The 25,493-nt window shown below is 43.1% G+C and overlaps 1 protein-coding gene across 1 annotated transcript in view; it reads right to left on the reverse strand.

Annotated features, from left to right (window-relative positions):
• Positions 1-5,359: 5,359 nt before the first annotated feature.
• The window catches only part of LOC132405741 (prospero homeobox protein 1-like), a 54,195-nt gene continuing 34,061 nt past the window's right edge, over positions 5,360-25,493 (reverse strand). The window contains exons 3-4 of the mRNA XM_059990775.1: positions 19,059-19,253; positions 5,360-5,545 (exon numbers count right to left, since the gene is read on the reverse strand). Coding sequence (XP_059846758.1) covers positions 5,360-5,545; positions 19,059-19,253 — 381 coding nt within the window. The remainder of the gene's footprint in view (positions 5,546-19,058; positions 19,254-25,493) is intronic.

Raw genomic sequence — 25,493 nt, forward strand, 5'->3', positions numbered from 1 at the left:
CCGCCAAATCATCTTATTCTTACCCTCACTGGCATATGACACGGGCAGCAATCCAGAGATTACTGCCCTGGGGTCCTGCTTTTCAGCTTTCTACCTAATTCCCTAAATTCTCCCTTTAGGATCTCCTCCCTTTTCCTGCTTATGACAGTGGTGCCAATATTTACCAAGACTTCTGGCTACTCACTCTCCCCTTTTAGAAAGCCATGGACCCTGGCACTTAGGAGGCAACATACCATCTGGTGTCTCTTTCAATCCACAGAATCCTCTAACTATGGAATCCCTATCATTGCTGCAGTCCTCTTCCCCCCTCCCCACTTCCATTCTGAGTCATGCCACCAGAATCAGTGCCAGAGACCCAGTCACCCACCAGGTAGGTTGTTCCCCTCAACAGTATCCAAAAGCGATATACTTCCTCCTCCTTGTAGCTCCTATCTGTCACCTCCTCATTTTCCTATATGAGCTGAAGTTCATCGAGCTGCAGCTCTAGGCCCTCAGCACATTCTCAGGGGAGCTGCAGCTCGATGCATCTGCTGCAGATGTGGTCATCCAGGATATTGAACAGTACAGCACGGAACAGGCCATTCAGCCCACAATGTCATGCCGAACCAGCTAAAAAGCAAATCAAAAAGTCACCTAAGCACTAAACCCTAATACCTACACAACATCCATATCCGTCTCCCTTACATCCATTTGCCTCTCCAAATGTCTCTGAAAGCCTCTAATGTATTTGCCTTTACCGCCATCTCAGGCAGCACTTTCCAAGTATCCACCTCCCTCTGAGCAAAACCTTACACCTCACATCATCCAAGGAGGTCTCCTAGAATTCCCACATCTGACACAAAGAACACAACCCAGCCCGTGGAGCCATTCTCACTGTACTAGCTATGTACTAACAGAAGAAGAAATTAACCAGAAATTTACCTCACTTAAGCCTGTTGAACCAAAACCTCCCCACTCTAACACTGGCCCACTTGGACAATGGTTGTCCTGCTCGCCTCTACCTTATTCTTATTTGCCCTTGCTAATGAATCACAATACAACTGGGCTGCTGGAAAAAGCTGAAACCTGTGAATGCTACTTTTTAAATCTCTCGTCCCTACCTGTGTGGAGCCCTCTCTGTTAATTCGATTGGGTCACTGGAAAAAGCCAAAAGCCCTTACTGTTTCTTCCCTACTGTTCACTGGGTACCAACAGAGTCCTTGTCCACAACACAAGACCAGGCTCAGTAATTCAACACAAACAAGAACAGAATCCTTCTATGGCTTGGGATTTACGCACTCTTCAATGGAGCAGCTCTAAAAAAACAAGTTCATTGAAAGAGCTGCAATTCTGAACGATGCACCACCCAGTTAATGGAAACAGGGTGTTTTGATAAGCATCCATGTAATAAGAAAAATCTCTCAGCCCTTTGAACCTGCTCCATAGAGACCCTGTTTGATCTGCAGTACCCTTAAATCTGCTGCAGATGGACCGATATTTATTCTAATATAAAGCAGACACATCTGTATCTCTGGGAACAAGACAAGTGAAACAGTCTCTGTTGTAAACAGCTATTTTGTTCTGCTTTTGCACTACACTGTACTTCTGCAAATCAACAAATTTCACGAGCTATATCAGTGATAGTAAACCTGTTCTCATTCTGATGCACAGCTTCATTCATGAATAGCAATAAAGTGTGTTCGGTTTCCTTCATTGTAACCCAAGAGTTCTGACATGAATTCAAATATCCTCGACCTTGGAGACCTGTACAGCATATACAGCAGAAATCTAGTTTGTACTGCCAATTGACAATTGACATAGTATCAACCTCATGACAAGGACAGCCAAGGTTGTACTCCTGCCTTTGAGAAGGAAAGTTAAGGCTTAAGGTCCATGGTTGGTTTACACCAGAGAAAGGAGGGATACGAGCCATGTGCAGTCAGTCAGAAGAGACTAGATATCATTAGCTTTAGTTTGTCACAACATTGTGGCCCAAAAGATCTGTTTCTGTGCTCTATGTTCTAAGCCTTGAGCTCAGTATTCGAAGCTGACACTAGAGTGAAGCATTCCGTCATTACTGCACTGACCCCAAGATGCCTTAGATGACACATTAAATTGACATCACATTTGTCTGAAGAAGGAAAGCATCTTCTGTAGGGGGTAAAGCCGCCTCAAGTCCTACACCACCAGGTTCAGGGACAGTTATTACCCTCCAACCATAAGGTCTTCTGAACCATTGTGGACAACTTCACTCACCTCAACGCTGAACTGATTCCACATCCAATGGACTCACTTTCAATGATTCTACAACTAATGATCTCAGTATTATTTGCTTATTTATTTATTATTATTATTTGCATTTGCAGTTTGTCTTCTTCTGCACATTAGTTGTTTGTCTGTCTTTGTGTGTAGTTTTTCATTGATTCTATGATATTTCTTTGTTCTACTGTGATACTAAATTTACATTGAACTTTGAACATCTGAAGGTTGCTAACTAAAGTACTTTCTCTGCCCCGCAATAATGACAGGAATAAGAATTAAATAGTTAAACCAATGCACCATCAAGTTGTGTGAGAGAATGAATGAGTGAGAGTAGATGAAAGAGGGATAATTATTTTTTATTAACAATCCCTTTCTCCCCCTCTAGCGTGATCTTCCTACTGAACACATTGGATGATATTCTTGGGGACCTAGCATTTTCTGTAAGATCTCACTTGCACATTTCAGATCAGAAGCACTTGCTGTTTTCCATGGGTGCATCCAGTCTCCTTTTGCCAAGAGGCCATACTCAGAACATACCTTCCTCCTCCGGTTGAACAAGTCTGTAACCTGCCACCAGGTTGTGCATGCAGACCCTCAAGCAGAAGCTGAGAGTTTGTCTTTGGATGAGGCCCCTTGTCCCAGGAAGGGACTGCCCACATGCTCCTACATTCTTATTGCAGGATGTGGCTTCTTTGGAAGAGTATCTGATGAAGGACCTATATCTACTCCTGTGTGTTTGGAGCTTCCTGGAGATTTGGGCCACACAGCATGCTACTAGCCACCTCTGTCAGCTACCCCATCCCCTTCAGAATTTTTTCCTTGCCTGCCTTCAGTCAGGATCCTAGCATGATGAGGAGGGGTGGGATACAGCCCATTCCATCAGAGACAAAGCCCTCCCCAACATGTACCTAACACTGGGTACATTTAAATGGAGCACTGCCACAAGAAAGCAGCATTCATCATCAAAGACCCCACCTTACGTGCCATGCTGTCTTCTCACTGCAGTCATCAGATAGATGATCCAAGAGCTTTCAGTCCCACCCCACTAGGTCCCAGGAGCAGTTATTACACCTCCTGAACTAGTACAGATAACTTCACTCACCCCAATTCTAAACAGATTCTACAACCTACAGACTCATTTTCAATGACTGTTTACAACTCCTCGTCTAAGTATTATTTTTATTTGCAGTATGTCTTCTTCTGCACATTGGTGTTTGTCAGGTTTTATGTCTAGTTTTTTTTTGTAAAATTCTATTGTATTCCTGTAAATATCTGCAAGGAAATGGATCTCAAGGCAGTATATAGCAATATATACATACTTTGAGAATAAATTTGCTTTAAACTTTGAATGTTGAATCTACTGGTAGCACCATTTGTTAGCATTTGAACACACAACATTGCCCAAAGGTCAGAAGGTTTAATTAAAAGAAACCCACCGACCTTAATATTTATCACAGAGAAGACTGCATGGGTCTGTCTTTAGAACCCCTGTCTTGAAAGAGTCAGCAAAATCAGTCTTCCTGTAACGTGAGTTCTCGTCTTGTAAAAATGAGAAATCCCTGCTGTTACAATGGGAAGGTAAAATGAACCGGCCCTTCCGGCTCAACGAGTTGCACCACCGAGCAACCAACCTATTCAACACTATCCCAATCACAAGACAATTTACAATGGCCTACACTAACCTTTGAACTGTGGGATGAAACCAGAGTACCTGACGGAGACACACGCAGTTCACGGGGAGAATGCAGAAAACTCCTCACAGCCGGCACTGGAATTGAACTCCGAAACACCCCGAGCTGTAATAGTGTCACACTAACTACTATGCCCTAGAAAGGCACATTCTTTTAATGTGGCAGGAAGAAGGTCTTCAGCCCCTCCAAACTGCTCACTGTCTCTGCCATAGATGGTCACAAGCCCGGCTGCGAAAGGAGGAGGGTTGGGCATGGGGTAGCAACCCCATCCTGTAGAAACCCAGTGCGACAGACACACCAATAGGGGCTCCAAATGCCTCATCCCCATGGGAGGAAGGATTTAGACAATGGGCTACATCTGGGGTCAATTTGAAAGATTCGCCCGGAATGGAGATCTCCGACGAGCTGTTGTTTGTAGCCAATGCACTGGTATCGGTGATGGGCTGAAGAAAAAGTGGTCACTATTCAATTGTCCGCCAAGCAGCACAACAACAGGGCAACATAGTTGGCAGAGTTACCACCCAGAGCTCTGGTAACATGGGTTCAGTCCTGACCTCCATTGCTGTCTTCGAGGAGTTTGCACCTTCTCCCTCAGACTTTGTGAGATTCCTCTGCTTTATTCCCACATCCTAAGGACATGTAGTTTGGTCAGCTGGCCACTGTAAGTTGTTGCTGGTGTGTCGGTGACACTGGTAGTATCTGAGAGGGTTGATGAGAATGAAATGGGGTAGTATATCTGAGCTTAATGCTCAACCTAGGCCTCCAAATGGTCTGTTTCCACATCTGATTTCAATTCTCCTTGCTACCTTTACATAACAAAAACATTGATCTCAGAGTTGAAGCTGCAAGAAGAATTAGCTTCGTCATATATACACAAAAATATATACACACAATTTGCTGGAGGAGCTCAGCAGGTCAGGCAGCATCTATGGGAATGAATAAACAGTCAGTTTCAGACCAAGACCCTTCTTCAGGACTAGAAAGGATGGGGGAAGATGCCAGAATAAAAAGGTGTGGGGAGGGGAAGGAGAATAGCTAAAAGGTGATAGGTGAAGTCAGGTGAGTGGGAAAGTTCAAGGGCTGGAGAGGAAAGAATCTGATAAGGAGAGGAGAGTGAACACTATGGAAAGGGAAAAGGGAAGGAGGAGGGGGTGATAAGCAGGTGAGAAGAGGTCAGAGTGGGGAAAAGAGGAAAGGAGGGATATTTTTACTGGTAGGAGAAATCGATGTTCATGCCATCAAGTTGGAGGCCACCCAGACAGAATATAAAGTGTTGCTCCTTCACCCTGAGGGTAGCCTCCTTTGGCACAAGAGGACGCCATGGACTAACATGTCAGAATGGAAACTAACCCTTCATCAGAATATATGACAAAGCAAATCTTGCCCCTCCTTCAAGCTCAGCACTGAAGTTGGTACAAACCACAGCTCTAATCATACAGAATGTCTTGCAGGCACCCCTGAGAATTAAACATCTCAGGCACCTCACTATCCAGTTTACTGATCACCTTGTAGATGCTCTTTTTCCAAGAAGGGTCTGAGTCTTTGCCCAATTTGACTGCGTTAAAAAACTCCCGCAAAGTCACTTCAGCAACTTCCAGAAACTCCCGAGGGATCTGAGAAAAGAAAAGAAAGTTACTGCTCTCTCGAAGCTGCGTAGTAACTAAAATGCTTCCGCGCACACAGCCTTTGTCGCCATGCAGCTGGAATTTTTTAAATACAATGTTAATGTGAAAACAGAGGCACCTCTTTCTCCCTATTAGGCTTACCAGGTGAAAAACAAAGTCTCTGGGGTAACTGCAAGACTGCATCTTTACTGTTGCTTTGCTCACACTTGAGTGCTCGGTGACGGGTACCAAAGCTTTTTTTTTCCAGTGGGGGAGGGGGGAGCTGGGGGGGCTTTGGGGTTCTAACATTTGACTTTCGTTCATTCTTTGGGGGCACTCCTCTGTTTTTGTGGATGTTTGTGAAGAAAAAACATCTCAGGATGTATATTGTATACATTTCTCTGACATTAAATTCAACCTTTGAACCTTTAATAAAATTTTGAAAAAATGCTAATATATTTTGAAATCTATGTTCTTATATTTGTGAAATACCCTGCAATTAATTATGTTAATGATATAATTCTAAAATTTTCTCAAAAATTAATGTACCACAACCTTTTGCATTGAAACATTTTAGAGCTTCAATAAACGCAGAATGGAAATCAGTAGTTCATTTTTAATAAACCGTTAGACTGCTAAACATATAACCATATAACAATTACAGCACGGAAACAGGCCATCTCGGCCCTTCTAGTCTGTGCCGAACGCTTACTCTCACCTAGTCCCACCAACCTGCACTCAGCCCATAAGCCTCCATTCCTTTCCTGTCCATATACCTATCAAATTTTACTTTAAATGACAATATCGAACCTGCCTCTACCACTTCTACTGGAAGCTTGTTCCACACAGCTACTACTCTCTGAGTAAAGAAGTTCCCCCTCGTACTACCCCTAAACTTTTGCCCTTTAAACTTATTAAATACTGACACCTTTCTAAATATTTATAGTATGCTTATTACAAATTTAAAGTGCCACACACAAAATGCTGGTGGACTGCAGCAGGTCAAACAGCATCTATAGGAAGAAGCACTGTCAACGTTTCAGGCCGAGACCCTTTGTCAGGAAGTGCCGCGCAGTTTTCAGGCCGTGTAAAAATTTCCTGCTCAGAGCAATGGTTGGTCCACACAGTTGTTAAAAAATTTAGAGGAAATGTAGCTGCTGAATCAGTTCAACCTTCTGCCTCAATGCACTGTGTAATGATTTGATCTGTATGAACAATATGCAAGACAAGCTTTTCATTGTATAATACACCAACACCAGTACAAATGCAGAATAGAAATAGGCTCTTCAGCCTACCAAGTAAATGCCAATTCTCAAGCACACATTGACTCTAAGTCTACTTTATACTCCCTGTATTCCCTTCACTTCCTCAGATTATACCAGTTATCTACACACATAGAACAGTACAGCACTGGATCAGGCCTTTTGCCCCACAGTGTTGTGCCAAACCAATTAAATTAATAATCAAGGGGTAAAACTAGTCTCTCCTGCTTACAAAATATCCATATCCGTCCATTTTCCTCTCATTCTTGTGCCTATCTAAAGATCGCTTAAAAGTCCCTAACATTTTTGCCTCTGCCACCCACCACGCTCTATGCAAAAATCTTGCCCTCCACATCTCCTTTGAAATTGCCCCCACTCACCTGAAATGCCCTCTGGTATTAGACATTTCAACCCTGGAGAGAAAGATACTGTCTACTTACTTTATTTATGCCTCTCATAATCTCATAAAACCTCAGCCTCTGCCACTCCAGGGAAAACCTCTAGATGGCGCATGCCCTCTAATCCAGACAGCATCCTGGTAAACTTCTGCACCCTCTCCAAAGCCTCGACATCCTTCCTGTACAGGGATGACCAGACTGTACTTCAGATGCAACCTAACTAGAGTTTTATACAGCTGCAGCATAACTTCCTGACTTTTAAACTCAGTGCCTCGACTAATAAAGGAACACATGCCGTTTGCCTTCCTAACCACCCTATCAACCTGTGTAGCCACTTTCACATTCACAAGTTACAATTGCTAATTCTACCAACCCACACTGACCTGGGAAGTGGGAGGAAACCAGCGGATTCTGGGGGAGCCCCACGTGGTCAGAGTCTCTGTCGCTATCTGTATGCAAACTCCAAACAGCTGCAGGTCAGGACTGAATCTGGGCCACTGGAGCTGTCAAGCCATGGTCCACCAGCTTTGCCATGATCCCATGTGCAGAGCTGACTGCTCAGACTTATGTCTAGGATATTTTTTTGTACAATAAGGACCTTTAGGATCTCCTTGTAGACATCAATGCATATTCATAATTCCAATACAAAAACACTTAAATTTCATGTCTCTTTGCTAGTTTCCAGAATTGCTTTGCAGCCAATGAAGTGTTTTTCTAAAGCGCTAGAAGACCATCTCCCAATTTGTGCATGACAAGCTCCCACACCATGATCAGATGTTGTTTGAAGCTCTGGATTCGGTTGAGATTCCAAGGATAACTCTTTCATTCCTCTTTAAAAATAGCACTTAAATTTTCTTAACTTACTACAGCACAGAAGGAAGCCATTCTGCCCATCAAGTCTGCACTTGCTCCTAGCACAGCAATCCCATCAGCTCTATACAACCCTCCTCATCTCCATGTTACCTGATAGTCTCCCACATGCCACTCTACTTTATGATTCTTTCTCCACTTATCTGCACCAAGCATAATTTATAATTAACCTATGAATGCATCTACCTGAGAGAGTAGACTAGTTGCAGTGGTCCTCAGATTAGCGTCTCATCTAACAGATGACACTACGAACACTTCAGTGCTCCCCCAGTCCTGCCTGAAACTATCCTCCTGCATTTTGTTCCTTATGTATCTATGGTGGGGCTTTTTCGACGTACCTTTCTCTTCCGTATGCTTGGTGGACTGAAGATTAGTTTTACTTCTAACATATACATCGAAACATACAGTGAAATATGTCACTTGCATCAACGACCAAGGCAGTCTGAGGACGTTGTGGAGTGGAAAAGAGCTACTTGCCAATCTACGCATATTGGAGATGCTCATTGTGTTCTCTGCCCTTGCCACCCCATCTCCACTCCAACACTCTATTGTATGGCCAGTTTATTAGGTTTAGGAGTGGAACACAGTGTGATCTTCTGCTGCTGTAGTCTATCCACTTTCAGGTTCAATGTGTTGTGCATTCAGAGATGATCTTCTTCTCACCAATGTTGTATCATGTGGTTCTTTGGGTTACTGTCAGCTTCCTGTCAGCTTGAACCAGTCTGGCCATTCTTCTCTGAGCTCGCTCATTAACAAGGCATTTTTGCCCACAGAACTGCTGCTCACTCAAAGTTTTTTTGCACCATTCTCTGTAAACTTTAGACCATTGTGCATGAAAACCCCAGCAGATTAATGGTTTCTGAGATACTCAAACCACTCCCAAACTATCATTCCATAATCAAAGTCACTTAGATTACAGTTCTTCTGCATTCTGAACCTCTTGACCATGTCTACATGCTTTTATGGATTGAGTTCCTGCCACATGGTTGTCTGATTAGATATTTGCATTAATGAACAGGCATATGGTATACCTAATGAAGTAGCCACTGCGTGCAAATTCAAGGGACATAGGCTTCGCAGGCTGCGCCACCACTTAATTTTCCGCCCCTAACTGCCCTTGAGAAGGTGACGGTGAGGAACTGAAGAACTGCAATCCTTGAGATGTGGGTGTACCCACAAAGCTGTGAGGGATGGGTCCCCACAATTTTGAACCAGCAACGGTGAAGGAACAGCAAATTATTTCAGAAAAGTCAGGACAATGAGTGTTTTGGAGGGCAACTTTCAGGTTGTGTTATAAAGATGTTGCTATCCTTGTTCTTCTGGCTGTTAAAGGTCATGGGTGGTAGCGACAGATACATTAGAGACATTTAGGAAACTCTTACATAGACACATTGTTAAGAGAAGAATGGAGGGCTATGTAGGAGGGAAGAGTAGATTGGTCTTAGAGTAGGTTGTAAGGTCAGCACAGCATTGTGGAGCAAAAGGCCTGTACTGTGCTGTAGTGTTCTACGTTCTGTGTGTGGAAGGAGCTATCTATAAAGTCATAGTGAGTTCCTGCCATACAACCGCTGCCTCTGTGTATCAACGGAATGAGTGAATGGGTGTGGCTGGGTGCTCATCAGCAGGCTGTGGCGTCCTGTACCGTGCCGAGCTTTTGAGTGTTGTTGAGGCTGCACTTGGACATGCTGAACACAAATAGATTTGATAGATAGAGTCCTAGAACAGTAGAACACAGAAACAAGCTCTCCGGCCCATCTAGTCAATGCCTATTTATTAATCTGCCTTAGTCCCATCTATGTACACCTGGACCACAGCCCTCCTAACCCCTCCCACCCATATACCTATCCATATTTCTCTTAAATGTTGAAATTGAACCCACATCCACCACTTCTGCTGGCAGCTCATTCCAAACTTGCACTACTCTTTAACATCCTTACACCCTTAACCCATGACCTCTAGTTCTAGTCTCACCCAACCTCTGTGGAAAGAAAGCCTGCTTGCATTTACACTATCTATACCATCATAATCTCATATACCTCTATCGAATCTCCCTTCTCCATAACTCTGACCCTCACGTTCTGGCAACACCCAGACAGATAGATAGATAGATTTTTGCATTGGACGGGAATTAGGTAGGTGGAGCTGAGTCCACAGCTAGAACTGTCATGATCTTATTGTATGGTGGAGCAGGCTTGATGGGCCAGATGGCCGACTCCTGCTATTTCTTACATCTTATGACACTGGATTCATTCTAACATGTGCAGACGGCGTTTGTTGCGAAAAGCTGTCCGCCCTTTGTTCTTACAAAGCAGTGCCTGGGAATGGAATGTCTTAGCCCTGAGCTAAAACAAACACGCCTAATCTGTGCCTGCAATCTTCCCACTATAAGAATGCACGGAATCATTTCTCAGCATCTGGTGCCAACCCTTATTTCAGCCGCACTCAGGCATGTGGATCTGTTAATCCCAGGTTGTTTTAGTGTGATTGTGTGGCTTCCGATTCCCACACTTGACTCAGTGAGTGCATCACAGCAAATTATGAGCTACTGGCCTGAAACCAGTGAGCGGGACATCCAATGCAAACCCTGTGACACACAGTGGTGGTGGGGGGAATGCGGGAGATAGCTGGCATTAAGTGGGTGGGGGTTTAACCAAATCCCTCACTCCCCGGGACATCCTCTCTTCTCACTGCTGCCATTTGGAAGGAGATTCAGGACCCACACCATCAGGTTTTATCCCTCGGCCACCAAGCTCTCGAACCAGAGAGGACAACCTCACTCACCCCAACACTGAACTTTTTCTACAACCTATAGACTCACATTCAAGGACTCTTCTTCTCATGTTTTCATTGCTTATTTATTTATATTATTATTTTTATTTTCTTTTTCTCTTTGTATTTACTGTGAATGCCTGCAAGAAAATGAATCTCAGGGTTGTATACAGCAACATATACATACTTAGATAATAAATCTTCTTTGACCTTGGAACTTTGATACCTCTAAACAGCAAGACAGTAAATACCTACATTAAGGTTCCAGAGTGAGTTTGTGCTATAGGTGGAACAGTGGGTCATTCTCCATGTTTCAGATCTTGGCATTGGAATTGGTTTATTATTGCCACATGTACTGAGATACAGTGAAAAGCTTGTTTTGCATACTGTTTTTCCAGATCAGATCATTACACGGTGCACTGAGAGAGAGTAAGATGAAGTAATAACAAAGCAGAGTGAAGTTCAAAAAATACAAATAAAGTGCAAGCTCATAATGAGGTAGACTGTGAGGTCAATAGTTCATCTCATCATACTAGAAGACCGTTCAATACAGTAGGATAGAAGCTGTCTTTGAGCCTGATGGTACATGCTTTCAGGCTTTTGCATCGTCTACCCAATGGGGGAGAGGAGAAATATTTAGTTTCTTTTAGAGATACAACATTGTAACGGGAGCTTCCAGCTCAACAAGTCCACACCACCCAATTAAACCCATGTGACCAATTGACCTACTAACGCCTACGTGATTGGAATGTGGGGAAAAAAAACAGAGCACCTGGTGGAAACACACTCAGTCACAGGAGAACGTACAAATTCCTTACAGACACCAGCTGGAATTAACGAATGTCCAGGGTGGCTGGCCTTTTGATCATGCTGGCTGCCTTACTCTGGCGATGAGTCCATAAAAAGGAGGCTTAACTCAACCAATTGTCATACACATGGACAACGCCTTTTGTGGAGAACGACAAGAAGATGCCAAGGTGGGTGGGGGAGAGGGTGAGCTGTGGAGGCCAAGTCTTTATGTGTATTTAAGGTTGAAGTTGATAGATTCATGATTGGCCAGGGCATGAAGGGATATGTGGAGAAGGCAGGAGGATGGGGCTGAGAGGAAAATTGGATCAGCCATGATGAAATGGCGGAGCAGACTCGATGGGCCAAATGGCCTCATTCTATGTCTCCTATGTCTTGCGGTCTTATGGAATCCAGTTGGTGCGGTCTTTCTTTGGTTATTTTTCTATAGATTTATTGAATATGCCCACAAGAAAATGAATCTCAGAGCTGTATATAGTGATATACAGTATATGTACTTTGATAATAAATTTACTTTGAGCTTTGAATCGAAAAGTTCAGTTCGTGGAGTGGCTAGAGAACCTTTTATCTACCAGAACGAAGGCAAAGGAGTGACACCTGTGAAACTGTTTGAGGATGTAACTGGGAAAAGAAATGCACACTTGTCATCAGGAAGATCAAAACCAAAAGGGATAGATATGTGATATTTAACATGGCAGGAATCAAAGGATCAAACAGGAAAATGGACTTGAGAATCAGCTGTAATTTTATTAAAATGCATAGCAGGCCTGAAGGACCAGATGGCCACTTCATTCCTAAGTTAATAATTCCAAACAGGAAACCCAACAGAATGTGATAAGAATATAGAGCTCACTACTTCATAAGTAGTTACATCTGTTGAAGACACACTTGGAATGCTCTGTACTGCTTTGATCTCCTTTACCTAAGGAAGGATGTGGCAGCATTGGAGTTAGTACAGAAGACAGTTACCAGGGAGACCTGGCTTGAAAGGATTGCTCTATCAAGAGAGCCAAGCAGCATCTTTCACACTTCCTTTTACTTACCCTCTTAGAAAGGACCCCACTCGGGACCATCGGAAAATTGTCAATGACACCATCATTTATCTCATCAACTCTAGAGAAATCCCATCCACTGGCACACTGCACTGCTCATTTCTACCTCCTCCCTTCTTCCAACATTGATGCCACTCTCACCCACATCTCCTCCATTTCCCAGACATCTGCACTCACATTATCTTCCCGCCACCTTAAAAGTGATGGTGTTCCTCTTGTCCTTACCTACTACCCCATGAGCCTCTGTATCCAGCTCATCATTCTCTGCAACTTCACCATCTTTAACAGGATCCTACCATCAAACACATCTTTACCCTCCTCCCATGTTTCATGTTCTGTAGGGATCGCTCCTTCCATGATTCCTCAAGACCATAAGGTATAGGAGCAGAATTAGGCCATTTGGCCCATTGAGTCTGCTTTGCCATTTCATCATGGCTGCTCCAAAACTACTTGTTCCTCAATCTATCTTCATATGGTCTGCAAACTTTTCAAAAAGCAATCAATTCTGTTATCCAAATCATTGATATATAATGTAAAAAGAATGAGACCCAACACAGACCCCTGTGGAACACCACTAGTCACCAGCAGCCAGCAGGAAAAGGCTCCCTTCATTCCCACTCTTTTCCTCCTGTCAGTCAGCCGCTGCTTCATCCATGCTAGAATCTTTCCTGTAGAACCATGGCCTTGTAGCTTGTTAAGCAGCCTCATGTGTGGCACCTTGTCAAAGGATTTCTGAAAATCCAAGTACACATCAACCAAATCTTTTTCTAATCTGTTTGTTATTTCTTCAAAAAATTCCAACTGATTTGTCAGGCAAGATTTTCCCTTGACTACGGCCTATTTTATCATGTGCTTCTAAGTACCCTGAGACCTCATTCTTAATAATCAACTCCAACATCTTCCCAACCATTGAGGTCAGACTAATTGGCCTATAGTTTCCTTTCTTCTGCCTCTCTCCTTTCTTGAAGGATGAAGTGATGTTTGCAATTTTCCATTCTTCCGGAACCATTCCAGAGTCCAGTGATTCTTGAAAGATCATTACTAATGCCTCCATAATCTCTTCAGCCACCTCTTTCAGAACTCTGGGGTGTACACCATCTGGTCCAGGTAACTTACCTACCTTCAGACCTTTTAGTTTCCCAAGAACCTTCTCTCCAGTAACGGTAACTTCACACACTTCATGCCCCCTGACACCTGGAACTTTCAACACACTGCTTGTGCCTTACATGGCGAAGACTGATGCAAAATACTTGTTCAGTTCATCTGCCATTTTGTTGTCCCCCATTACTACCTCTCCAGCATTGTTTTCCAGCAGTTCAAATTCCACTCTCGCCTCTCTTTTACACTTTACTTTTCTGAAGAAACTTTTGGTACGCTCTTTACTATAATTGATTTGCTTTCTTTTGTCTTCCATCTTTACCTCCTTAATGACTGTTTTAGTTGCCTTCTGTTGGTTTTTAAAAGCTTCCCAGTTTTCTAACTTCACACTAATTTTTGCTCAATTATGTGCTATATCTTTTAGAAACATAGAAAACCTACAGCACAGTACCTCGGCCCACAAAGCTGTGCCAAATGTGTGCTTACTTTAGAAATTACCTAGGGTTACCCATAGCTGTTTATTTTTCTAAGCTCCATGTATGTATGTCTCTTAAAAGACCCTATCATATCCACCTCCACTACCATTGCCGGCAACCCATTCCAGACCACTCTCTGTATAACAAAATTACACCTGACATCTCCTCTATACTTACTTCCAAGCACCTTAAAACTATGCCCTCTCTTTTGTTTTTACGTTGGCTTTGATTTCTCTTACTTTACCACAGTTATGTCATCTTCCCTGTAGAAAACTTCTTCCTCTTTGGGACTTATATGTCCTGTGCCTTCTGAATTGATTCCAGAAATTCCAGCCATTGCTGCTCTGCCATCATCCCTGTCAGTGTTCTTTTCCAATCAATTCTGGCCAACTCCTCTCTCATGTCTCTGTAATTCTCTTCACTCCACTGTAATACTGATACATCTGACTTTAGCTTCTCCTTCTCAAATTTCAGGGTAAATTTGATCATATTATGATCACTTTCCCTAAGTGTTCTTTTACCTTTCAGCTCTCTAATCAATTCCTATTTGTTACACAGCGCCCAATCCAGAATAGCTGACCCTCTGGTGGGCTCAACCACGAGCTGCTCCAAAGAGCCACTTCATAGGCACTTCGGAAATTTCCCCCTCCTGTAATCTAGCACCAACCTGATTTTCCCAATCTACCTGCACATTGAAGTCCCCCATGACTATTGTAACATTGCCCTTGTGCATGCATTTTCTATCTCCCACTGTAATTTGTAGGTCACATCCTTACTACTGTTTGGGGGTCTGTAATCAACTCCCATCAAGGTCTTTTCACCCTGGCAAATCCTTAGCTCTATCCACAGTGATTCAACACCTTTTTACCCTATGTCACCTCTTTCTAATTATTTGATTTCATATTTTATCAACAGAGCATTGCCACCCACTCTGCCTGCCTGCCTATTCTTTCGATAAAATGTGTACCCTTGGACATTAAGCTGCCAGCTATAACCTTTCAGCCATGATTCAGTGATGCCTACATCATTATATCTGCCAATCCGCAACTGTGCTGCAAGTTCATCTACCTTATTCCATATACTTTGTGCATTCAGATACAACACCTACAGTCCTGTATTCACCCTTTTTGATTTTGACTGCCTTTTACATTGTAACTTATCCTGTGGACTGCAATTTTGCCCTATCAATAGCCTCTCCTTACTACACATTGCCTCCGTTTGTAAACCAGCTACCTCATCCTCTGCACTACTATCCGCCTTTCCTACAATACTTCCTGCATTGAAATGAAGACAGCTCAGGACACTAGGCACAGCATGCTCAACCTTTTGATTCCTAAATTTGCTTGATGTCTTACCAATGTCTGCCTCCACATCTTCTCCACTAAGTGTTCTGGCACTCTGGTTCCCATTCCCTGTAACTGTAAGTTCAAACCCCACCATACAGCATTAACAAACAAGCTAGGATATTAGTCCCCCTCCATTTCAGGAGCAAATTATCCCTTCTGTACAGGTCCCAATGATCCAAAAATCATATGCCCTCCCTCCTATGGCAACTCCTTAGCCATGCATTGAACTGTATAATCTTCTTAGTTCTAGCTTCACTGGCACATGGTATGGGTAGCAGTCCTGAGATCACAACCCCGGAGGTCCTGCCCTTTAACTTAACATCTAACCCCCCGAACTCCCTTTGCAGAACCTTGTCACTCATCCTATCCGTGTCATTAGGTACCTACATTGACCGCGATTTCTGGCTGTTCACCCTCCCACTTAAGAATGCTGAGGACTTGACCCGAGATATCCCGGACGCTGACACCCTGGCGTCTCAATCTGGGGAACTCGTTCTCACCCGAAGAACCTCCTGTCTGTTCCCTTAACTAACGGATCTCCTAACAACACACCATGCCTCTTCTCCTCTTTTCCCTTCTGAGTCACAGAGGCAGACTCACAGCCAGAGATGTGACCACTGTGACCCTCATCTGTTAGGTTATCTCCATGCCCGACAGTATCCAAAGTGATAAATCTGTTGTTGAGGGGAATGGCCACAGGGGTACTCTGCACTAGTTCCTTAATCCCTTTCTCTTTCCTGACTGTCACTCAGTTCCCTGTGTCCTACATCTTGGGTGTAACTACCTCTCTATACGCCCAAACATTGGGGTCTCTCTTCCTGCCATCACGGACATTTACACTACACGCTGCATCTGAAAAGGAAACAGCATTGTGAAGGACCCCATGCACCCCTCATACAATCTCTTCTCCCTCCTGCCATCTGGGAAAAGGCTCCGAAGCATTCGGGCTCTCACGACCAGACCATGTAACAGTTTCTTCCCCCAAGCTATCAGACTCCTCAATACCCAAAGCCTGGACTGACACCTTGCCCTACTGTCCTGTTTATTATTTATTGTAATGCCTGCACTGTTTTTGTGCACTTTATGTAGTCCTGTGTAGGTCTGTAGTCTAGTGTAGCTTTCTCTGTGTTTTTTTTTCTGTAGTTCAGTCTAGTTTTTGTACTGTGTCATGTAACACCATGGTCCTGAAAAACGTTGTCTCATTTTTACTATGAACTATACCAGCAGTTATGGTCAAAATGACAATAAAAGTGACTTGACTTGACTTGACTATCACCCCCTCAGCCTCCTGAATGATCTGGAGCTCATCCAGTTCCAGCTTCAACTCCTTAATGTGGTTTGTTAGAAGCTGCAGCTGGATGGTCTTTTCACAGTTGTAGTCATCAGGGACATAGGTGGTCTCCCTGCCTTCCCACATCCTGCGAGAGAAGCATTTCACTACCCTGACTGACATCCCTACTGTCCCTAGCTGCACAGATATAAAGAGAACAAAAAAACGTGAGCTTTCCTTTCTTTTGCCTCCTCTGAGTGAAGCCTGTCTTTGTGGAAGCCTCAAAGAGCTAAAGCCTCAAGGTCACCACTCTGACTATGCCCACTCAGTCAATAGCCGCTGCACTTGCCCCATCTTCCTTTAATTTGCTCTTACTAATCAATCCCAGATGCCAATTGGTCATTATTCATTTTCTTGTCCAGTCGTCCCTCCCCATTTATCTCCTTCCTGGCACATATCCCTACAAGCAATAGAAATGCTACACCTGCCCACTCTCTTCCTCTTTCACCTTCATTCAGGACCCCAGCCAATCCTTCCAGGAAAGACAACACTTCAGCTACGAATCTGTTGGGGTCATTTATTGTATCTGGTGCTCCTGATGCAGCCTCCTTGACATTCGTGATGTAAATTGAGGGACCACTTTGTCAAGCACTTCCACTCCATCCACCAAAAGCAGAGCTCCCAGGTGGTCAACCATTTTAATTCCAATCCCCATTCCCATTCCAACACATCTGTCCATGTCTTCTATCACGATGAAGCCACTCTCAGGGTGGAGGTGCAAAACCTCGTATTTCGTCTAGGTAGCCTTTCACCTGATAGCATGAACATCGATTTTTCCTTCCCGTAATTTTTTGTTCCCACCCCTTCTCTCTTCTTCTGTTCCTCACCTGGCCTCTTATCTCTTCTCCTTGTCTGTATATAACTAACCCCTGGTGCCTTCCTTCTTCCCTTTCTCCTATGGTCCAGTCTCCTGTCAGATTCCTTTTTCTCCACTCACCTGGCTTCACCTGTCACCTTTTAGCTATCCCAACCTTTTTATTCCAGCATATTCCCCTTCCTTTCTAGTCCTAAAGAAGGGTCTGGGCCCAAAACATCATCTCTCTCACTCCTCTCCATAAATGCTGCCTGACTGCTACGATCCTCCAGCATTCTGTGTGTGCAAAAGAGTCTAAAACACAGGTCAGGTCTATATTTTCTGGAGTTTAGAAAAATGGATGGTGATCTTATTGAAGCATATAAGATTCTAAGAGAGCATGACAGAATAGATGTTGAGATGTTTTCCCTTGTGAGAGAACCTTGAACAAGATGACAGGGTTTAAAGATAAAGAGGCTGGTCATTTTTAGTAATTGCTCTTTCTTGAACTGTCTTTTTTAAGAAATTCATTACAATACTATGGAAGTTTGGTTACTGCTTTGAGTGATATTTTTGTGTATATTTTCTGACTTAAGGATGTCTGTAAATACTGCTTGGTGGCCTGTAATCCTTATGTGTTTGCCAACCCCTTTGAATGCATGTATACTATTTGCAAGTGTCAAGAGAGGGGGACTAATTTTGCTATTTTATCATTTGCTAAATTATCATTTGCACCTATGGGTGTCATTTATTCACAACATGAGGTGGGCTTGGATGTTGATGGGCTGAGATGAAGGGCAGTGGGCTTATGTGGAACGCATGGATCAGTGACCCATCTCTGTGCTGCATGTTAATGCAATGTGAGATATTGTTCTTTCCCGCTCACCATCCTTCATCCATTGACTGCTGTCTTCAGGGTTCTTCACTGAGGAAGTGAACAGTGTAGTGGAATAACTAGGCAGTGGAGTGGGGTGATGGGGAAACATGTAGAACACAACACAGTACAGGCCCTTCAGCCCACTCTGTGCCAGCATCCTCAGCAGTGCATTCCAGGCACTAATCGATCTCTGTGTAAAAACCTGCCTCAGACATTTCCCCCCAGATCTCTTTCACTCACTTTAAACAGGTGTCCTCTGGCATTGAGCCCTGAGGAAAAGGTACCAATTGGCCTCTCAGTCTCAAACACCTCTCACCCTCCTTCACTACAAAGAGAAAAGCCCTGGCTTGCTCAACCTTTCCTCATCAGACATGATTTCTACTTACGAGTTATAATTTTCCAGAGTGTAAATAAAGACAGAAATGCTGAAAGTAAAAGACTGACCTGAAAGTCGTTGGCCTTGTTGTAGTGTCCGTTAAGAGCTCGGTAAAGGTCAGAGTCCCTTGTCACCTTTAGGTCATTGGCATCAGTCAAGCCATCGTTTACAGCCTGCCGAGCAAACTTCTCCATCTGGATGTAGTAAAATTCACGGAAGTTGCTGAACCATTTAATAAGTTGAGAAGTGATGCATCTGTTAAACTGGTAGTGGAAAAAATATATAAAAACTGTTAGTTATTAAATTTAGGTCCGTTGTGCAGTAGAATACATCCTTTTTTTATTAAACATGTAGTATTGCAGTTAACAAAGTTATACTGTGAATATTATATATCCAGTAAACTTTCCGATAATCTTGATTATTTCCTTCTTAGCAACACACACAAAATGATGGAGGAACTCAGCAGGCCAGGCAGCATCAATGGAAGAAGGTACAGTTGACTCTTGGGCTGAAGCGTCAACTTGTACTATTTTTCATAGATGCTGCCTGGCCTGCTGAGTCCCTCCAGCATTTTGTGTGTGTTGTTTTAATTTCCACCATCTGCAGATTTTCTCTTGTTTGTTATTTCTTTCTTCTCTTGAACGGTCAGGAGATGAAAGTATACAGGGAGAAGGCAGGACAGTGAGCCTGCCGGGAAAATGGATCAGCTCTGATGAAATGGCAGAGCAGACTCAACAGGCCAAATGGCCTAATTCTGCTCCTATATCTTATGGTCTTATATTGAAGGGCAGGGAAGTATTGAAGAAACAGTTCAGCACTAATCTTTTTGAACAGCAAAACAGGATCAAGGGTTTTCAGTAACAAGTTCAAGTTTATTGTCATTCTACCATTTACATGTATACAGCCAAATGAAACAACATTCCTCCGGATCAAGGTGCACAACACAGTACATATAACTCACACACGACATATAAAGTAATATCATCACAAATAACATTTCTTAAGGTTGTCATAGCCTGATGGGGTGGGAGCAGTGTAATGGGGTTTAGCTCCCACTACCTATTAAATGCTCCCAATAGCGAGCGTTTTGAATAGCGTTTTGAATAACAAGTCCAGCTCCTGGCCTTCGCATGTGGCTGAGTTACTATCCCCAGCGGAACTATTTCTACTGACAGGAGAATGGCAAAGGCAGGTTACTGTCCCCTTAGAACCAGTTCCTTTGGGAATATGGGGCTCATCAGACATGGTTGGCAGCTCATCTAGGAGAAGAGAAACTTTGATTTCAAACCTTCACTGCCTTGCAACTATACACACTCACAGACAAAGCTTTGGGATTGAACCTCGAGGAAATATCCTGAGCTGGGGTCCCTAAAGTAGTCCTACATTAAGTTCAACGTCGACCAGCAACTCCTGTGATGTGCTGGTTCCAAACTGTATCGGTCTCTGCCGTTCCTTTGGGTTCATCGGCTGCGTGCAGAGGTGGAGCTTGTTACATGGGCAACAGCTTGCTCTCCATATCATACTGCCCAGGCTTGCTTATCACGTAGACAGCTGGGACGCAACATCCGTGGCTGAGCCTGACCAATGGAGGGCCATAACAAATAATGTGTATTTACAACACAAGTTATAAACAGCATAACATTATTAACACTTCATACATGATGGCAGGGAGTTCAGTAGTCTCATGACCTGAGGGAAGAAGCTGTTTCCCATTTTAACAGTCTTTGTCCTAATGTTACACTTCCTCCTGCTTGATGGTTGAAAGAGCCACTTCTCCTATTTATTATGTGGATAGATATCTGATCTCTTTATCATTGGATGTATCAGGGCTTTCTGTAGTGCTTGTGGATAACGCCCTGATGCAAATTGTATGTGATTTATCTCTTAGATATGGTTATTTTGATACTATTTCATATGCAAATATTACATGTAGTTGGTGCATTACCCTCCTCCAAGTTTCTGGGAATACGTGAATTTTTTGATAAGGACCTTAGCCTGAGTCTGAGCTAAGCCAAGTAAATACTTCTACTGGGGTGGTTTAAACTTGAGCCAACATCATCAATAAGCACATTTGCATAACATCTACCCTAGTATCTATGTTACTCTAAAACAACCCAAACTCGGATTACAAGTAATTGACCGGTCTGGGTTCTATGGATGGGCCACACATTAATTGTTTTCTCTGCTCTGGAAAGGAAGCTATAGGTGTGACTCTCCGTAGAGATTGGGCAGTTTTGTTGAGAATCAGATTGCTAGCTTTCTCCAAGCTGTTGTTGCTCTGATGACCATCCATTACTTCTCAGCACCCTATCCCAACAGGCTCATAAGGATGAAACCATTCCTGTGAATTTTAAAGGAGTAGCTCAAGGATATCATTGTCTTTAGAGCTCAGTTTGCTTTAAATCAGGTGGACCTTATGAAAATGTACTTTACTTGTGGTAACAAAATGACATTTTTGTCTGTAACAAAATAGAATCTACAATGTACCAGAATGCTTTGCTAAAAGTGTTTATGCAACATTATGCCAATGGAACCTGAGTCCTTGACAGACCGCAAACCAACAGATGCATTACTGGAAGTAACAAAATGTCATTTTGTCATTTTGTTATTACAAGTAAAGTACATTTTCATAAGGTCCACCTGATTAAGCAGATATACTGAATGCATCCTGCCCTTGAACTGAGGTGCAGTAGCTAGCACTTGTGAATAAAGGAGTGACTATGCTGTTGTTTTTAAACTATTACTGGCTCTTGTGCGGTGCTAGTCTTCCCTTGCTGCAAGGAAAATAAACACACTTATGTTTGTTCCACTCTGAGTTAATTGTTGTTAACAAAAGGGTGTTTGACAACCTGCATATTTTTAAACACATCCCCTGGCTGCAGCTCACAATTACTGCATGGGTTAAATCTTGTGCCAGAGACTTGTTCTGTTATATGTGAGTCTATTGTGCAACACAGACTTGTGCAGGTTTCCCGGTTCTCAGGCCCACTAAGCCATTAATCTTAGTGCAATTACAGTGGTGCCATTGAAACGAACAGCTGCAAGCAGAAGGGCTAGAAGATATTTTAATTTGAATTAAGGCAGTAAGTTTTTTTTAACTTCAGTGAATGTTTCTAGGACATGAGATTTTGCAGATGCGGCAAATTACAGCAACACACGCAAAATACTGGAGGAACACGGCAGGACAGGCAGCATCTATGGATGGGAAAGTAAGAGTAAACATTTCAGGCTGAGACTCAAGCCCTGATGGAGAGTCTCAGCCCAAAACGCCAACTCTTTATTCCTTTCCATAGATGCTGCCTGGCCTGCTGAGTTCTCCAGCATTTTTTACGTGTTACTCTGGAAGTTCTTAGCATTTTTTAAATCATACTTTTATTTATGAGTTTACTTGGGTCTTTACGAAGTTTTGTGAACATTCCAGTGCGAGTCCAGTGTATATTTTATATTGTGTATGTTGTCCTGAAGATTTTCATTGTACCTGCAGCTCACTGTGGTTATGTACATGATGATAAACCCAAGTTGACTTGTCTTATGCCAATGTCTTAGGGATGAAGAGAAGAAGGAACACATTCTGAAACACTCCATCAAACTTTAACTTACAACAAAGCTGTAAGTCAAAGTGTGCCTAGCTGCACTGGGCTGCTTCAATTACTTACAGCCACCTCAGCAGCCAAAGCCAGGGCTACATTAGCAGAGTCCAAGGTCAAGCATCTGACAAGCTCAGGTCAACAGAAGGGCTGCCTCATTGCTTCAATGTGATGTGAAACGTGATTGATTGCATGATTCTAGTTCCTTCATCCAGGTCTAATTGGCAACCTCATAAGCAAAGTCTGCTTTGTGGTTTAATTTTATCGTAAACTAAGTTTACCTCAGAATACAGTACTACAAGTCTGTACCAATATTACTGCTACAAAAATAAATTCTTTCACATTTTAAAAATATACACATCACACCAGAGTCTACAAAGTGACCCACTGCCTTATACTACGTCTTATCAGTTATGGGTATTACAGCCACTTACCAGCACTGGACAATAGCATGCGGTGGCTACACAGCACAGGATGAGTGAGTGCTGTGGGCTGTGGTTGTCACTGATACAGGCTCATGCAAAATAAATAGTTGGTGGACTGTGAGAGTCTGAGGGCTTCAGAATCAAATAGCACAAAGACATTTTGTTCCGTTAACTCCACAGTCGGGATGGATTCCAGAGCACTCTTTGGTTTTCTGCATGCTTTCCCTGAATTTGCCCTTCAGTGAAAATTGATCTTGAGACATTTTCAGAAGAGAAAGTGTTTAAACAATAGAACTCTTGCCCCTTCTCCCCCGGGAATGCAGACATATGCAAGGTGCCTTGTAAAAATGACCATGGAATCAAAGGCTCAGAGAGTGAACATGTCTCCAACTGATGGTAGGCAACACTGACAGTCTTACTTGAGAGAAACCATTAGATGCTTGGACCACTGAGCTCCTTCTCCCACCAGGCCCATCGCAGAAACACCCTCACAGCTTGCAGACATGCTTTTCTGAGTTCTGGGTTTGACAACAGACAATAGACAGTAGGTGCAGGAGTAGGCCATTCGGCCGTTCTAGCCAGCACCGCCATTCACTGTGATCATGGCTGATCATACACAACCAGTACCCCGTTCCTGCCCTCTCCCCATATCCCTTGACCCCGCTATCTAAAAGAGCTCTATCTAACTCTCTCTTGAATGCATCCAGAGACCTGGCCTCCACTGCCTTCGGGGGCAGAGCATTCCACATATCCACCACTCTCTGAGTGAAAAAGTTTTTCCGCATCTCTGTTCTAAATGGCCTGCTCCTTATTCTTAAACTGTGGCCTCTAGTTCTGGACTCACCCATCAGCGGGAACATGCTTCCTGCCTCCAGCGTGTCCAATCCCTTAATAATCTTATATGTTTCAATCAAATCCCATCTCATCCCTCTAAATTCCAGTGTATACAAGCCCAGTCGCTCCAATCTTTCAACATATGACAGTCCCGCCATTCCGGGAATTAACCTTGTGAACCTACACTGCACTCCCTCAATAGCAAGAATGTCCTTCCTCAAATTTGGAGATCAAAACTGCACACAATACTCCAGGTGGGGTCTCACCAGGGCAATGTACAGCTGCAGAAGGACCTCTTTATTCCTATACTCAATTCCTCTTGTTATAAAGGATCCTTCTCTGAGCAGTCAGCCATAAAAACCTGGCCTGATGCTCCAGCACTGAGGGATGCTGTCATTTAGAAGTGATGACCGTGCTTTTACGTAGGTGAATGCACGCTGAGAAAATAGAAGTAAACATAGAGAAGATCAGCTAGTATAGTGAGAGGAAACGTGTACTGGTTTCCTATTTTCACATGTACCGAGATACAGTAAAAAGCTTTTTGTTTATGTGCCATTCGGACAGAGCATCCCATATGTTCGTACATCGAGGTAATAAAAAGGAAAGACAGCATGCCAAATATAGTGCAACTGTTACTGAGAAAGCATGGTGCAAGGCCCACATTGCGGTAGACTGGGAGATCAAAAGCTCATCTTTTAGTGTTTAAGAGATGATTTCAACACTAACAATTAAAATAATTGTAAGACCATAAGACATAAGAGTAGAGTTAGGCCATTCGGTCCATTGTTTCAGCTCCACTATTCCATCATGGCTGACTTATTATCCTTCTCAACCCCATTCTCCTGCCTTCTCTCCCTTTGATCTTTGACACCCGATTAATCAAGAACCTATCAATGCCTGCTTTACATATACTCAGTGACATGGCCTCCACCTCAAAATGGTCGTGTTGTGCTGTAATATTTGGGCACAGCGGTTTCCGTCTTTACAACAGTTCTAAAGTACATCCGTATCTGAAAAGTGCTTTGAGACAAAGCAACATTCCAAAAAATGCTGTAGATATGAAAGCCTTTTTATTCTAACAACACTTTGGTTGGGAAGCTAATAGAGCAGAAAAAGACTTCTGATATAGCTTTGGCTACCTCAGAACACCCCCAAATGCTTAATTCTAAGAAAATATGTTTTGAAGTTAAAAAAAAAGCATGCTGGAAATTCTCAACATATCAAGCAGCATCTGTGGGAAAGGAAAAGAGTCAACATTTCAGATCTGCAACCTTTCATCAGAACTGAGGAAAAAGAGAGATTCAATTTAGTTATAGTAGAGAGAAGGTGGGAGTGGAATATGTAGAATTAATGTGATAGGATGAGTCAACATGGCTTAATGACTGTAGTTATTAGCAGATTAAGGCTCCGGCCTGTGTAATGGTGGGACCTGGCAAGCAGGAAGATGGAACTTGCAGGATAAAGACAGAAAAACTGAGCTGACGTAAGACCATAAGATATTGCAACAGAATTAGGGCATTTGACCCATCACATCTGCTCCACCATTTCATCATGGCTGATCCAATTTTCCTCTCAGCCCTCATTTCCTGCCTTTTCTATGTATCATTTCATGCCGCTGCTTTAAATATACTGTATATAAAGACTTGGCCTCCACAGC

Source organism: Hypanus sabinus, chromosome 2, assembly GCF_030144855.1.
Source record: "Hypanus sabinus isolate sHypSab1 chromosome 2, sHypSab1.hap1, whole genome shotgun sequence".
Lineage (NCBI taxonomy): Eukaryota > Metazoa > Chordata > Chondrichthyes > Myliobatiformes > Dasyatidae > Hypanus > Hypanus sabinus.